Below are 16,242 nucleotides of genomic sequence, written 5' to 3' on the forward strand. Positions count from 1 at the left end.
AATCACTTCTGTTTAAACATCCCCAAACTGGATGCACCTTTTCAAGTTTACCAAAGGCTCTTATGATTCTCCCTTGATAGGTTTCAGAAAAGTGGTACAACAGGGGACAAGCAAGGACCATTTTTTAGAACTGTCCACATGAAAGAGGTCCCTCAGCAGCAATGTGGTTTGACCTCTCCTGTCGGTAGAGCACTGCACTAAGTGGCTTGGAACATAAAACAGAATTAAACGGCACTTTCCATGCCCTGGAGGAGTTTATAGTCTTATGAGAACCTAATCAATCGATCATATTTACTGAGCACTTTCTGTGTGTGGAGCACTGTACTCAGGACTTGGGAGAGTGCCTCATAACATAGTGGGTAGACACGTTTCCTGTCCCCAAGGAGCAGACAGTTTAGAGGAGAATGAATTAGTTACATATTCCATTTGCAAACCCAGGCTTTCCCGGCCCTGTTGCTAGACCTCCCCAATTCCCACTTTCTCTTCCAGCCTTCCCCAAACTTCCAACTGCCTTGGCTCTGTGTCAAGTCCGTCCTGTACTCCCACGTTCCCACTTTCTAGGCCCTCGTCGCTTCCATTTTGGATGAGGGCTCCCTGACAACAGCAGCGAGCCACAGAGAACCCATCCCCGCTCATTGCTGAACTCAAATCATACTGAGGGCCAGCTCTGCGGCTTCCCTGCCCTACTTCTTCCTTCCAGAGCCAGAATCCACGGACTCCCTGTTGAAGAAATAGATTGAGGCAGGAGAAAAATGTTCTTCAAATCACAGAATGCTCTGGTTATTAAAAAGCTATTTAGTTGGCCGATAAGCATCTGATGGGATTCTGACATTTAATGTTGCACTTTCCTTCTTTTCCAGGGAGAGAAGAATCTCTTTGAATTAGTGGAGCTGGCAGACCAGGCTTTGCGAAGCCTTTTTTATCATCAGCATTTTCCGTTATTAAAGGAATTCATCTCCATCTGTTCAAACATGTAATAAATCCTCTCCTAAAAGATTACATACTTTTAGGCCCCGATTAGAATTTAGTTGGTACTGTGCTAAGTCTTGGGGGTTATGAAAGGATCGGGATGGCGCTGCTTTCTAGTGTTCTACTTTCCCGTAAGGGCAGGAAGTGGTAGAGGCCAAAGAGGGGGCTGGCTGACTGTGGGCTTCTTGCCCAGTTTGAAGTACTTATGTGTTGACCGCCTGTTGATTCGCTTCTGGAGCAGTAGCTGCCTGATTGGCGGCTACGAGGGAGGCAGAGAGAGGGGCAAGAGTCAGGCAAGGAAGAAGAGCTGCTCGGAAAGGAATGACAGCGACAATTGGCAAGATGGCGGCTCAGTGGGAACCAGGGAGAAAAAGTATGTCCTGCAGAGATAGTGGTGCTGTCAGACTGAGATGAAAGGGATTGGGCTGTAGTCCTGCCAATCAATTGATGATTCAATCAGTAGTATTTATGGAGCCCTACTCTATGCAGGGCAGTGTACTGGGTGCTCGGAAGAGTACAATACCACAATGTTGCATTCATTCATTCAATCGTATTTATTGAGTGCTTACCGTGTGCAGAGCACTGTACTAAGCACGTGAAATGTACAATTTGGCAACAGATAGAGACGATAGGCATATTCCATGCCCACAACGACCTCACAGTCTAGAAGAGCACAGAACAAAGCTAGTTGTGGGCAGGGAATGTGTCTCTCCCAAGTGCTTAGTACGTTGCGTTGCACACAGTAAGAGCTCAATAAATACGATTGAATTGAAAGCTTTCAGCATTTAGGATGAGCTGAAGTATTCAGTCTGAGTCCCCCTTTGAACTCAGGATTCCAGGGGACAATCAGTTGTATTTATTGAGTGCTTGCTGTGTGCAGAGCACAGTACTAAGCACTTGGGAGAGTACAGTAAGACACAGTTGGTAGACGTGTTTCCTGCCCACAATGAGCTTACAGTACAGAGGAGGAGACAGACATTAATATAAATAAATTACAGTTATATACATAAGTGCTGCGGGGCTGAGGGAGTGGTGAATAAAGGGTATAAATCCAAGTGCAAGGTTGATGCAGAAGGGAGCGGGTGAAGAGGAAATGAGGGCTTCGTCGGGGAGGCCTCTGGGAGATGTACCTTCAATAAGGCTTTGAAGGTGGAGCGTGCGCCTCTCGGATATGAATGGGGAGAACGTTTCAGGCCAGAGGCAGGATGTGGGCGAGAGCTTGGCGATGAGATAGATGAGATCAAGGTCCAGTGAGTAGGGTCCAGTGGGCCCGCCTGGAAAGACCAGGGGGCTTCTTGACTTCTGGGTTTCTCCTCTCCATTGGACAGCTTCTGGGGACAAATGATTTCTTGCTCCCATGCATATTGAAATTCCATCAAGGCTAGTACGTCCAGGGGCTAAGTAACAGAGAGCTCCCAAACTATTCCTGTCTGTTAGGAAGGAGACGGTGGACTTGGCTACTGGGTCCTAGGGGACCTTAGTCCTTGGTCCTAGGAGAAGCCCTTACCAACTCCTCCTTTGGCCCACCTGAGGGTCACTGTTTTGCTGCCTCACTGTTCTACTCCCCCAGACGGGAGGAGAGGCAGCCCTCTCTCCCTTCCTTCCTCCCACTCCGTTTCTCCTGATGACAGAAAGACGGGACCGCCCCCCCTTTGCCGGAGGAAGGCTGCCACAAAACCGTGAGGAGCGGGGCAAGAGGCTGGGGCTTAATCTGTCATTGATTTATTATGAGCACAATCTATCAACAAGGCGGGGAGAACCTGAGAGATGGAAAAAGGAAGGAGATTACCAGGGAAGCATGAGGGAAGAATTTCTAGGGTAGGAAAATAGAGACTGTTAGAAAAGCTTCCAAGTCTAGTAATTATGCAAAGAAGAAGTGTCTGTTGATGGGTGGGGAGGCAGACCAAATTAATGTTGGTATTCGTTAAGCGCTTACTATGTGCAGGGCACTGTTCTAAGTGTTGGGGTGGATACAGGGTAATCAGGTTGTCCCACGTGAGGCTGACAGTTAATCCCCATTTTACAGATGAGGTAACTGAGACACAGAGAAGTTAAGTGACTTGCCCACAGTCACACAGTTGGCAAGTAGAAATTTAGGAATGGACTTCAAAGGTCCTTGAAGGTAGGGAATTGTGTCTGCCTACTCTATTGTATGGTGTTCTTCCAAGCACTTTGTACAGTGCTGTGCACACAGTAAGCACTCAAATACCAATGATAGATTACTCGATTGATTATGCCGCATGAAGGAGGATCCTGACTAAGCGGTTCTGCTGATAGAGCATTGAGGAAGCTGCTTAAAGTGAGCGGGTGCTTGGGTGTGAAGAAGAGGATATGAGAACTAGCCCTCCAAGTAGAAACTTTAGCGAAGGAAGTGGGCGACAGTTCCGGCCACAATTAGCACCAGCAAAGTTGTCCTCCTATAGCTTGTGTTTTGCTCGAAGGCTAGGGCTCCCACCCACCTGCCTGGGGGAGCTTAGTTGCTCTCCCGCTGGGATGTGGGTGTATGACTGGCATCTCCGCAAGAGTCCCCTGCCAAAGGATCTCCTCATCTCCAGAAAGTTGTTTACTCGCCTGACATTATGGCGTGATCAGTTTGCTCTTTTCTCTGCAATATTCGATTTCAAGTCAGAAGTGCCAAATTTGCATTTGAAGGAAGGGATTTTAGAAAGAATGGGGATGGGAAGGGGGTGGGCTTTAAAGAGCTTCTGGACCATTCTAGGTCTTTTCAGCCCTAGTTGGAAACTTTGGTCTTGTTAGAAACCTGGGATGGGAATCTAGCTAACAGAGTTGTCAGGGCAGAGACCCCTACTGCTCAAGTTCTCTGAGACACATTCTGAACCAGACTTCTGTGCAGGGGTTTGCCACAGGGTAGAAGCTGACATATCTTAACTGTTTAACTCTTCTTGTAGCTGCAAACCAGGCCAATCCAGTGGTCCCGTGCTCCAGGGTGAAAGTCAAAAGGTGTTGCTGCGACTCTTGTCTTACCCGGTGCTCTCGGTGAAAGCCGAAGCTTATCGCAGCTGCCTGGAAATGGTTAAGGTAAGAACGTGAATTCAAGCAGCTTTTTTCTTGTCCCCAAAGCCCGCTATTTATTTATGATCTCACTTGGTTTAATTTGATTTTTATCTGTGATTCCATAGCAAACCTCTTATGACATCCCCCAAATAAATTACTTAAAATGAGTACATGAATTTCTTAAAAATTAATCTATTTTGCATGTCATTTATCATAATGGGTAGTTATTGTTCGTCATTCCCAGGGACACTATATTAAGAATTTGATTAGCTTAATATTTCCATCTAGTGATTAAATCTCTCTGCGAAAAGTTTTACCAAGCAAAGCGTTTTACTTCATTTCGTATTTAATTAGTATAATTTGCCATTGCTAAGGCAAAGCTGAATTTTACAGAGCCCTAATGTTAACCTTGATCTTTGTACTCAGAAAATGATTTAACTGACTCCAGTCAGAACCACTGACCTGGATTTTCTAGTTCTGGAATGGTTGACCTAGTTTTCATCTTTCTTACATAACCAAAGAAAAGAAAATAAAGTTTAATGGAATATTAGGGTTGTCTATAATCCATCATTTCATTAAACCACAATAAAGCAGCACATACTTTAATTTGAGAGAAAGGCTGTTGAGCCCTAGATCCCAAATAGTCACGTGGCCCTAACGTCTCCTTTAGGAGCGTATTATTAATCATAATTTACTTTTTGCTAAGTAGGCTGTTGAACAGCTTTTCAGTTGGTCATGGATGCTGACCCAATTTCCTGTGTTGCTGAGACCTTTGCTGTCCTCAGATGTTAATGATGGCGCTAGTAGTGGTAAGGGACCAAAGGGTCATAAACTAGAGTGTGTCATGGTGATTTGCGTACATTTTACAACACTTTTAACCCCATCTTGCGGAGCTCAACTTCATTGCTTTTCAGAAGGCTCCATTTATACTGTGTCAACCTGAGAGTAAATAACTTTTAAGGGAAGGAGTTATTCGGTCCACATGGATTTTAGCAGTAGTCTCTTATGTGAGGCTAATTCTGTCCTAAGAATTCTACTTCTCCCCTCTCATATCTTTGAGTGAGCTCCTAGAGCTATACTGTGGGCCATCAATACTGGTAGAAATCGTATTTATTAAGTGCCTACAGTGTAAAGCATTTTACTAAGCACTGGGGAAAAAACAAAAAACCCTTAAAACACATGGGATACTATTAGTCACTATCTCTGGTTCTCAAGGGGCTCACAATGATAATAATAATAATAATAATTGTGCTTTTGTTAAGCACTTGCTAAGTGCCAGGCACTGTATTAAGCTCTGGGGTGGATACAGGCAATTAGGGTGGGACACAGTGTCTGTCCTACATGGGGATCACAGTCTCAATCCCCATTTTACATGTGAGGCAGCTGAGGCCCACAGAGAAGTGAAGTGACTTGTTCAGTGTCACTCAGCAGACAAGTGGCAGAGCCGGGATTAGAACCCATGACCTTCTATTAGGCTTGAGTACTATCTGCCACGCCATGTTGTTTTTGTGCTATTTATTAAATGTTTACTATGAGCCAAGCACTGTTAACAGCTGTGTGACTGTGGGCAAGTCACTTAACTGCTCTGTGCCTCAGTTACCTCATCTGTAAAATGGGGATGAAGACTGTGAGCCTCGCGTGGGACCACCTGATTACCCTCTATCTAGCCCAGTGCTTAGAACAGTGCTCTGCACATAGCAAGCGCTTAACAAATACCAACATTATTATTATTATTATTATTGAGAATAAGGTAGGAAGAGGGAATTGACAACAAAGAAGGAAAGATGACTCAGTAGAAATACAAAACAACCGAAAGTACGAAGACTATAACAAATGGAAAAAATAGAACAAAAAGAACAATAGGTATAGCGTCTAGAGGAGTAGAGTTTCAGGCTCTTTGTGGCTCAGTCAAATGTTCACGGCCGTGGCCACGGGAACCGCAACAACCCTCCCGACTTTCAGATGTCGTGGAGGCCGCAAGCTGTCGCTACCTTTCTCTTTCCCACTGGTGTGGGGCATGCTGGAAGTGAGTCCTCAGTGGTTGGGGGGATCGTGGAGAGGGCGATTACGGTCACCAGCTGTGGTGCTCACACATCGGGTCCACTGTCAGGCTGCTCTGTCCTGCCTCTGCTTCTGCCCTTCCACATTGGGTCCTGCTCTCTCCGGCCCTCAGGCAGAAATAATTCATCTGTTTTTCTACTTAAGGGATCACAACCCAGGCTTCCACCCAGCCCTTTCCCCACCACAGAGTAAGGCATTCCTGGGTTAGAGTAATTTAACCAGGCTCTCTAAAATATCAGCAAACACATTTCCAAGCTGATTTAGTGACACCTAGTGCAGCTCTTAGGCACTGACCCGATTCCACGGAACCCAAATATGATCACCACTGCTCACCGAAATCATATTGAAGCGCATCCCTTTAGGCAGGGACCCTCTGTCGGCATCCCACTGTCAGGTGTCTCTCTCTCTCTCTCCCAGGGATGTCTTGCTGACTTCGGTGGTAGCACAGCCCCTCTAGATTGGACACACAGAGGCGGGCATCCGCTTTCAGGCTTCAGCTGCCCTCTCTAAACTTTTGTGGTCTGCCTTAGTTTGAGTCCCCGGGGAAGACCTTGCTAAGTATGGTGTTTGAAAACCCCTAGATTGTGAATGAAAAAAAAATCTTATGAGAACTGTAAGTATGCAAAAAGGGGATCCTTTTGAGTATAAGCATTAATAATATCATGTTTTCAAACATTTTTCAAGGAATGCTTAGGAATCCATAACGTTTCTAAGCCATCATCCTCATTTTGCCAAGGAATTCACTTCCTTCTACATCCCAAAGTTTTGTATGAAATCTCCACTTTTGGTCTTCAGGAATCCCCAAATGAGGTAAAGTATGTTTAAAAACAAAGGGGGGGAACATATCTTCAGGCTTCAGAAATGCTGTTTAAAGGGACCTGTGATCTGGTACAATAATACGAAATGGGTAGTTCGGGAATTCAAATTAAGCTGTTTTCTATCAAAAGGTTAGTTGTATTATAAGATGTGGGTAAACTGTAAGCTTGTTGTGGGCAGGGAACGTGTCTACCGACTTTGTTTTTCCTAAGCGCTTTGCACAATGCTCTGCACATAGGAGGCGCTTAATAAATACCATTGATTGGTTGATATTCATTGATTAATTGTTGGCTTGACTAAAAGGGGAGGGGAGATATTTGAGAGAATGAGAAATATAATGCAAAAACCTTTGGATTGTAAAAACACTAATCATTTTTCTTTTATTTTTCAAATCCAATATAAGGAAGAGAGTTGGGCACGAAGGTATATCCCTCTAGATTGTATGCTCGTTATGGGCAGGGAATGTATCTGTTGTAGTATTGTACTTTCCCAAATGCTTAGTGTAGTGCTCTACGTGCAGTAAGTGCTCAATAAATAAGATTGAATGAATAAATATTTAAAAAACAGCAACAAAAACACTCAAGTGAATGGCCCAGGATGATCAAGGAGTCTCCTGTCCCGAATGGTTGATGAGCCTTGGTCTTGAGCTAGTTAGGGTAGTATGTGAGAGCATTCTTTTGTGAGAAGGAATTAACCATAGTTTAAAGGAGTTAGCCAGAGTTTCCTAAGGGCAGCTAGTTTTGCCTCAAGACCTGTAATATCCATTTCAGGCTTTAAAACACTGAGTCCTACTTTGTAAAGCAACATAAGCTGTATTTGTTGGAAAAGTCTTTCATTGCATTCTGCCTCAATTGTCAACTTCCAAAAAGTGGATCATGTCTAAAGTAATCGGGTACAACTTTTATTCACCCCAGAAGGTCAGCCAGGTAAACTGGGGTGGGGGGTGGGGGGGCAACATTTTTTTATCATACTGTATTAGTTTATCCTTGTCGTTGAGCAGGTGAACGCTACTGCCAAGGCCATTCTGATCTATCTGCTTCAGGGGCGATTGATGATGACAGCACTCACCTGGAACAAGTTTATTGAGGCGCTCTGCCCTGTCATCCCAATTCTACAGGTATTCCTTGCTCCTTGGCTTTTCAAATTCAGTTTTCTCTTAGGTTGAGGTTGATGAACTTAGGTCTCTGTATGCTGTAGAACTGTTATATTGGACTAGAATGAAGAGAAGTCACAGAGTAAAATGGGTATGGAAACAGAAAGAGTGGTTGCCTGGCTATCCTCTCACAGAATGCTAAACAGGACAGCTACTCCAGGGATTCAGCCTTTATCCAGCCACGGCAAAGTGGCACTTGATTTCTTAGTACAGTGCTCAGCAAACTGAAAGCACTCAATAAACACTACTGACTGATTGATTTAGCCACGTCTCAAAATGAGGCCTTTTCATCTGAAGACTTTAATCAGTCAGTGGTATTTACTGAGCATTTACCCTATGCAGAGCACTGTACTAAGTTCTTGGGGAGAGTACAGTACAGCAGAATTAGCAGATGGGCTCCCTGCCCATAACGAGCTTACAGTCTAGAGCATAAATTTACAAGCATAACTATCAGCCTGTCAATTGAGAGATGTCAGCATTCATTTTTACACTGAGCCTGGAGGAACTGTTTTCTTTGTTTTGTAGATGGAACCTGAGGCCAGCCCAGACTCCGTAAAATGAGAGAAAGAGCTGAGAGTATAGTTAAGATTGAAAGGTCCATGTTTGAAATAGTCTTTCCCAAATAATTGCCTCATTCCTTACCAGATCCATGCCCGTGACTGCTTCTTGCAGAATGTCTTTGAATGCAGTTTTATATGTCACCAGTGCTACCTATTGAATAATTTTTGACACTCTAATTCAGATAGTTTTAAGATAATTTATGGTATCGAATCAAATCCCGATGACTATATTGATCCTTTAAATTGCCCTGCAGGGATACAATTTCTTAAAAATTAACAAAGTTAGGGCTGACTTACTACTCTTCCTAAAATGAAGCAAGTCAGTGTTTGAAATAGTTCAATATTCTATTTCGTGTGAGGTACTAGCATCAGGTTGGCTGGTGACAGGCGTACTATTTATATTCATAAAATCATCGTTCCAGAAAAATTAATTTTTTTAAAAAAATTTATTTTATTTACTAAATCTCTTGCCTGTGAGAGCAACCCAGAATGATAACTACTTCTTCCCTTGGGCTGGGAGTACATGACAGGATAGCTGCCATCCATTATTGTCAAGAGAGGAGTCTTGTGATGCCTCACTATTCTTTACTATACCTTTCTTACTCTGTATAATGTGAAGAGGACAAGCTTTGAAAATCCTTTTCAGGTTTTTATTTAGATGTAGGAGAAGGAAGGTTTGACAGGACCTGCCCCCCAGGAGAGCATGAAAATTTCATTGTGTCTGTCAGTATTCTTGGCATTCCCTCAGTGGCCGTGTGAGATTGTGGATAAGGTTTGGTCTCGGCAGTGAGATCTAGAATCAGTCACTCAATAGTATTTATTGAGCATCTGCTGTGTGCAGTTGTGTACGGATGCTGTGTACAGCATTCTGCTGTGTAGGTCATGGGTTCGAATCCTGACTCTGCCACTTCTCAGCTGTGTAACTTGGGCAAGTCACTTAACTTCTCTGGGCCTCAGTTACCTTATCTGTAAAATAGGGGTTAAGACTGTGAGCCCCACGTGGGACGACCTGATTACCTTGTATCTACCCCAGCACTTAGAACAGTGCTTGGCACATAGTAAGCGCTTAACAAATGCCATCGTCATCTTCACTGGACTAAGTGCTTGGGAAAGCTCAATGGGATTAGTACACATAATCCCTGCCCTCAAGGAGTTGACAGTGCAGCTAGTGGGAGAGGCGGATGAAGTGTATTATGGATAGGAGGGAATAATAGAATATATGAGGTATGCATAAGCGATACAGAAGGTCGTGAGCACGTAAGGGCTTGGGGAATGGGATGGAAGTGGCAGGTGTGGGGGCCATAAACTGGGGAGATCTTAAAATGAATCGGGAAAATCCTGCTGGAGGAGATGTGATTTCAGAAGGGTTTTGAATATGGGGAGAGCTGTGGACTGAAGAAAGGGGAAGGGGGAATTTCAGGCCAGAGGGATGGACTTGAAGCCTCCCAATCCTTCCTTCCTTCCTTCCTTCCTTCCTTCCTTCCTTCCTTCCTTCCTTCCTTCCTTCCTTCCTTCCTTCCTTCCTTCCTTCCTTCCTTCCTTCCTTCCTTCCTTCCTTCCTCCTTCCTTCCTTCCTTCCTTCCTTCCTTCCTTCCTTCCTTCCTTCCTTCCTTCCTTCCTTCCTTCCTTCCTTCCTTCCTTCCTTCCTTCCTTCCTTCCTTCCTTCTTCCTACTTATTGAGCGGTTATCATGAGCAAAGCGCTGTACTAAGTGCCTGGGAGAGTATAGTATAACAAAAATGGAGCCGGTGAACTAGATGTTTCTATGGAGAAGGAACTGTGTGATTAAATTGGACCCTCATATTTTCTGTTAGAGGGCATTTGACCTAGTTAGCCTGTCTTTACCCCATTGCTTAGCACAGTGCTTGGTATGTAGTGAACACCATCAGTACAACTGTGTCTAGTGATTCAGGATAAAAGGGGCAATTTGCTATCTGGATGGCCAGATTGATGATTTACTTTCAGGGCAAAGCCCAGGAGAGCATGGGATTGATTTACCTGAGCAGGTCAGTCTTGGATAGGGCCTTTGACTTTGCACCGTTCTCTGTCTTACATGGTTGGTTGGCATAAATAGGCAGTTATGGATAGCTGTAGTCACAAGAAGCAGGTTTAAATTGAGGCAGGTTTTAGATGTGCTAACTGCATTACATCTCAGCAACTCTCACCCCTTCCTCTAACCCTTTGCTAAAATCCTCTCTTTCTTCTCCATCCAAAGCTACTATGCTTTGACTACTGCGGTGACCTCCCTGCCTCCTGTCTCTCCCCACTCCAGTCCAATCTCCAGTCTGCTGCCCAGATCATTTTTCTAGAAAACACATTCAGTCCACATATCCCCACTGCTTAAGAACCTGGAATGGTTGCCCATCCACCTATGCATCAAACAGAAACTCTATTCTATGGGTTTTAAAACACTCACTCAGCTTGTTTCCTCCTTACCTTATCTGTTGATTTCCTATTACAAGCCAGTCTGCACACTTCACGCCTCTAACCCCAACCTACTCCCCGTACCTTGTTCTCATCTATCTCTCTGTTGACCGCTTGTCCACATGCTCTTTCTGGTGGGACATCCAAGAGGAGATGTCCTGAAAATAGGAGGAAATGGAGATTGCAGAGAAAGAGAGAGGTGATGGCTGGAAATGTAGATTGGGGAATCACCCACATAGAGATGGTGCTGTAGGAGCGAATGAGTTCTCCAGGGGTGTAGATGGAGACTAGAATGGGAATGAGAACTGAGCCTTGATGGGTCCCCAACTGTCAGAGGGTGGGAGGCAGAGGAGGAATCCGCCAAAGAGACTGAGAATGAACAGCTAGAGCGGTATTAGGAGAACCAGGAGAGGACAGTGGCAATGAAGTGGATAAAGTTTCTAGGGGATGGGGTGGTCCATAGTGTCAAAAGCAGCTGAAAGGTTGAGGAGAATTAGGATGGAATATAGCTGTTTGGGTTTGGCAAGAAGGATGGCCTTGGTGACCTTTGAGAGAACAGTTTCCATAGAATGAAGGGGGCAGAAGCCAGATGGGAAGGTGTCAGGGAGATACTCCGAGATGAGGAAGTGGAGACAGCGGGTGCAGATGACTGCTCAAAGGAGGTTGGAGAGGAATCATAGGAGGGAGATGGTGTTATACATGCAGGGAGCCTTGGAGTCAAGGGAGGATTTTTTTAGGATAGGGGAAATGTGAGCATGTGTGAAAGCAGTGGGGAAGAAGCCGTTGGAAAGTGAAGAGTTGGAGGTGGCAGTCAGGGAGGGAAGAAGAGAGGGGCAAATGTTTTAATAAGGATCTAATTTCTCATCCTCACTCCACCATTTTCCTGTTGTTTAACTTTGATGGACATCAGTTTCCTCCCCTGTAAAATGGGAATTAAATGCCTGTCTCCCTCCTCTTAAACTGTGGGCCCCATGTGTGACAGATACTGTGTCCAACTTGATTATCTTGTATCTATCGTAGTGGTTAGTACTTTGCTTGGTTCATGGTAAGCACCTAACAAATGTTAAATATTATTTTTGTTATGGTTGGTTTCTTTATGCTATTTGTCAAGCACTGTTCTAAACACTGGAGAGATACAAGCTGATCATGGCAGATACAGTCCCTGTCCTACATGAGGCTCGCAGTAGGGGAAGAACAGGTGATGAACCCCCATTTTGCAGTTGAGAAAATTGAAGCACAAAGATGTTAAGCGCCTTGCCCAAGGTCATACCGCAGGCAAATGGCAGACCCGGGATTAAAACCCAGGTCCTCTGACTCCCAGGCCTGTGCTCCTTCCACTAGACCACACTGCTTGTTATGATTAGTATTGGAGAAGCAGGATGGCCTAGTGGATAGAGCATGGGCCTGGAAGTCAGAAGGTCATGGGTTTCAATTCTGGCTCTTCAACTTGTCTGCTGTGTGACCTTGGGCAAGTCACTTCACTTCCTCTGTGCCTCAGTTACCTCATCTGGTTAATGGGGATTGAGACTGTGAGCCCCACAGGGGTCAGGAGACTGTGTCCAACCCGATTTTCTAGTATCCACCCCAGCACTTAGTACAGTGCCTGGCACATAGTAAGTGCTTAATAAACACCATCATTATTGTCACTGACAGAGAGGTCAGACTGCTGCAAGTCCTGTGCTTCAAGTGATACTTAGTGGCCAAAGGAAGATAGTCCTCCCCCACCGGAGCTTTTTATTCTTGCCTTCGAGTCCCACCGGGCCCCTTTGACTGTCCTTCAACAGTAATTGACTTGGGCACCCAGGCATTCCTGAATTTCAAAATGAAAACAGAAGGGTCCAATTGATCCAGCCTCTCTGAGGAACCTGTTGAACTAGGCTGCACATTTTGCCAGAATTGTTAAGACGTAATAATATAGGTAGTTGTACATGATATGAACTTTGTGTTCAAAACGTTGGTGTGATGTTTTAGAAAGCTGATCAAAAATTGAGATACCGCAACATCTTAGAAGGAGGGTTTGGTTAAATTCATGGGTGAGCAGCCCATTCTGACTTTTTAGGGCCCTCAGGTTTTATTTATTTTACTTCTGGTATTTATTAAGAATTTCCTCTGTGCTGAGTACTGTGCTAAGAGCTGATGGGAGAGAATGTGTGAGTAAGTAGGTCATTGGTCTTCCTATAGGGTTGGTTTTTAATTTTTTCCTTAGAATAGTATTTGTTAAGTACTTACTATGTGGCAGGGACTGTACCAAGTGCTGGGGTAGATAGAAGATAGGTTGGCCACAGTCCCATTTCCACATAGGGCTCACAGTATTAATTCCCATTTTACAGCTAAGGTAACTGAGCCAGAGAAGTGAAATGACTTGCCCAGTGTCACACAGTGACAGAGTGACACACAAGCGGCAGAGCTGGGATTGGAACCCAGGTCCTCTGACTGCAAACTCACTGTGCGCAGTTTGTTATATTGTTATAGTGTACTCTTCCAAGTGCTTAGTACAATGGTCTGCACAGAGTAAGCACTCAGTAAATGCGACTGACTGACTCTGACTCCCAGGCCCGTGCTCTTTCCATTTTCTGTTGCTTCTCTTTTGTTCTCAAATCGATTTAAGTCGTAAACATTGTTGCAGTTTCTTCCTAAAGCTGCTGCTTCTTGTCAGGCCACAGTCTAAGAAGTGCATAGCAAAGGCAAATAAACTACTGACGTTAGATCCTTACTATGATGTAGAGCAGCAAAACAGACCTAAAAGTTCCCGTTCATAAAGATTTGTTTCCTCTCGTGTACTAAACTTGGTGCTTTATTAAAGGACTTTATACCTAAGTGTTCTTTGCTTTAAACGTGTCTTAGGGTTATGCAGATACGGAAGAAACCTTGGGGAAGTGCATTCTCATTCTGAGTGAAACCAGTCCTGAGGCTGGCGATGGAATTCTCCCTCGAACTACCAGACTGAAGGCAGGACTGCGACTTCTGCTAGCCAAGAAACAGTCGTGAGTAAAGCGAGAATTTAAAATATGGGGGAAAAAGACAGGTACCTAAGGTACTGGGTTGTCTACCCCAAGTGCTGAAGTGAATCAGACACGTCAAAATGGCAGTTGGGGTGAAATAGGATGCAGAGTTGAGAGATCGTGCTGTATTCAATTCCTCTGGTTTTTTTTTATAAATTGTAAGGTCCCCAGTAACAATCTGAGTGCGGTACTTTTTCTGCTAGTGGTGGGGTGATCTAATTCGTGGTTGAAGCCCTATTATCTCTTATGAGTGCCTTGATCCCATCCTCCTCTTGTGTTCTGTTGTTCTCGAGTGTCTCTTGGTACCTGCCTTTTTATGTTCTTACATTCCCTCTGTCAAAACCCTCTGAGAGGCATTCTCTGATTTCCGTCCACAGGTCGTTCCATTAACCACTTAAGCACTGCTCTGTATAATTTATGTATTTAAATTTCGGTTGGTCTACTTACCTGTTTATCATGACTTCCCACACTTTTTAAAAATTATATTATTTGGCATTTTTGTTTCAGCTTGACTCTCCCCCACCCACCTCCAATTAGGCTTGCAAGATCTTTGAGGGCACCTCATCTCTTATTTCTATTTCATGTTCTCCAAGTACCTATTACAGTGGACTGACATCAGCAACTGCTCAAGAAATGGTGTTGCTGAATTACACAGTGTGTTCTTTTTATAATTCCATGGCAGCACTTGACTTTGTTACCGAAAAAGGTCTTCGGACGTGTGCAAGTTTTGCAAGGTTTGGGTTGGCGCATAATGTGGAACTTCTTTAGAATGATTGTCGGGCCATAGCGCTTTGAGTCCACAAGTGGTTAATGATCATAAGTCTGTCTTCATTCTTGCGAGCTTTCAGTGCACAGTCATAAGTCTGTCTTTGAAATTCTGGGTAATAGCTATGGGTTATTTAATTGGAGACTCCTTGACTAAATCCCCCTTTCCTCTTCTCCTACTTCTGAGTCACCCTGACTTGCTCTCTTTATTCATCCCCCCTTCCAGCCCCGTAGACCTTATGTACATATCTGCAATTTATTTATTTATAAAAATGTCTGTCTCCAACTCGAGTCTGCAGGCTCATTGTGGACGGAAAATGTCCACAGTCTGTACATTGTTGTACTCTCCCAAGTACTTGGTACGATGCTCTGCACACAGTAACTGTTCAATAAATTTGATTGACTGACTCGTTTAGCTGCGAGAAGCAGTGTGGCTTAGTGGAAAGACTACGGGCTTGGGAGTCAGAGGTCGTGGGTTCTGATCCCAGCTCTGCCCCTTGTCAGCTGTGTGTGACTCTGGGCGAGTCACTTAACTTCTCCATGCCTCAGTTACCTCATCTGTAAAATGGGGATTAAGACTGTGAGCCCCACCTGGGACAACCTGATAACCTTGTATCTCTCCCAGCGCTTACAACAGTGCTTGGCACATAGTAAACACTTAACAAATACCATCATTATTATTATTATTATTTCTTGGAGGACCTCAAGAATATTATAACACTGCCTTCTTGATTTCTAGGCTGTATAGACTAGATTGAACATGATTTAATGTGATGTAGTAGTCAGGCTACTTTATTCTTTTATAATCAGGGATTAATATGTGAGTGTGTTGTGTTAGCAATATATGAACACAGTATTATTGTGTAGCTTTGCAATCACAATGCTATGTGTGTTTTCAGAGATAAGAGTAAATGGAAGAAAAACCCTGATGTTCTTATTTTGTGTTTGTAGGGTACGCTCCAAGGCACTAAAACATTTAGCATTTCATCTAACAACTGAAGAAGGACCCAGCCTGAAGCGCCCTCTCTTAGATGGAAATGTTCTCTCTAGAATTACTAATTTATTCATTGTTGAAAAGCCGCTTGAACTCAAATTGGATGACCCAAAAGAAACAATTATTAAGGTGAATAAAAGTAATCTTGTAACACTGTATTACATGAATTGCTTATTTCATGCATATTTCATTTGCTTTTGGGCCCTGACTTCTCCAGGCGCGGTGGGAGATTATACTGTTGTGATGGATCAGGAGAATACTTAACTTTGGTTCTGCAGTTTTTTTCTACAGGAGTGGGAAATGGAGAAAAAAACATTTCTCCACCTTTTGTGCTCAGGTGTAGACCTGCTATGTTGTTAGCTTGTACCAGAGGAAGATTGTCATAGGCAATTTTAGAAAAACACAACCATGGCTTCCATGTCCTCTTGAGTCTTCCCATGCTCCAGTTACATGTGTTTCAAGAGAAAGCATGGAGACGCACAAA

The 16,242-nt window shown here is 44.0% G+C and overlaps 1 protein-coding gene across 3 annotated transcripts in view; it reads left to right on the plus strand.

Moving 5' to 3' along the window:
* The window catches only part of RTTN (rotatin), a 189,942-nt gene that overhangs the window by 46,094 nt on the left and 127,606 nt on the right, over positions 1-16,242 (plus strand). For all 3 annotated transcript variants that reach the window (XM_029065713.2, XM_029065715.2, XM_029065717.2), the window contains 6 exons: positions 861-973; positions 3,879-4,008; positions 6,730-6,855; positions 7,862-7,978; positions 13,842-13,981; positions 15,716-15,887. In XM_029065713.2, coding sequence (XP_028921546.1) covers positions 861-973; positions 3,879-4,008; positions 6,730-6,855; positions 7,862-7,978; positions 13,842-13,981; positions 15,716-15,887 — 798 coding nt within the window. The remainder of the gene's footprint in view (positions 1-860; positions 974-3,878; positions 4,009-6,729; positions 6,856-7,861; positions 7,979-13,841; positions 13,982-15,715; positions 15,888-16,242) is intronic.

The sequence above is a fragment of the Ornithorhynchus anatinus genome, chromosome 5 (genome assembly GCF_004115215.2).
Source record: "Ornithorhynchus anatinus isolate Pmale09 chromosome 5, mOrnAna1.pri.v4, whole genome shotgun sequence".
In the NCBI taxonomy this organism is placed as follows: Eukaryota; Metazoa; Chordata; class Mammalia; order Monotremata; family Ornithorhynchidae; genus Ornithorhynchus; species Ornithorhynchus anatinus.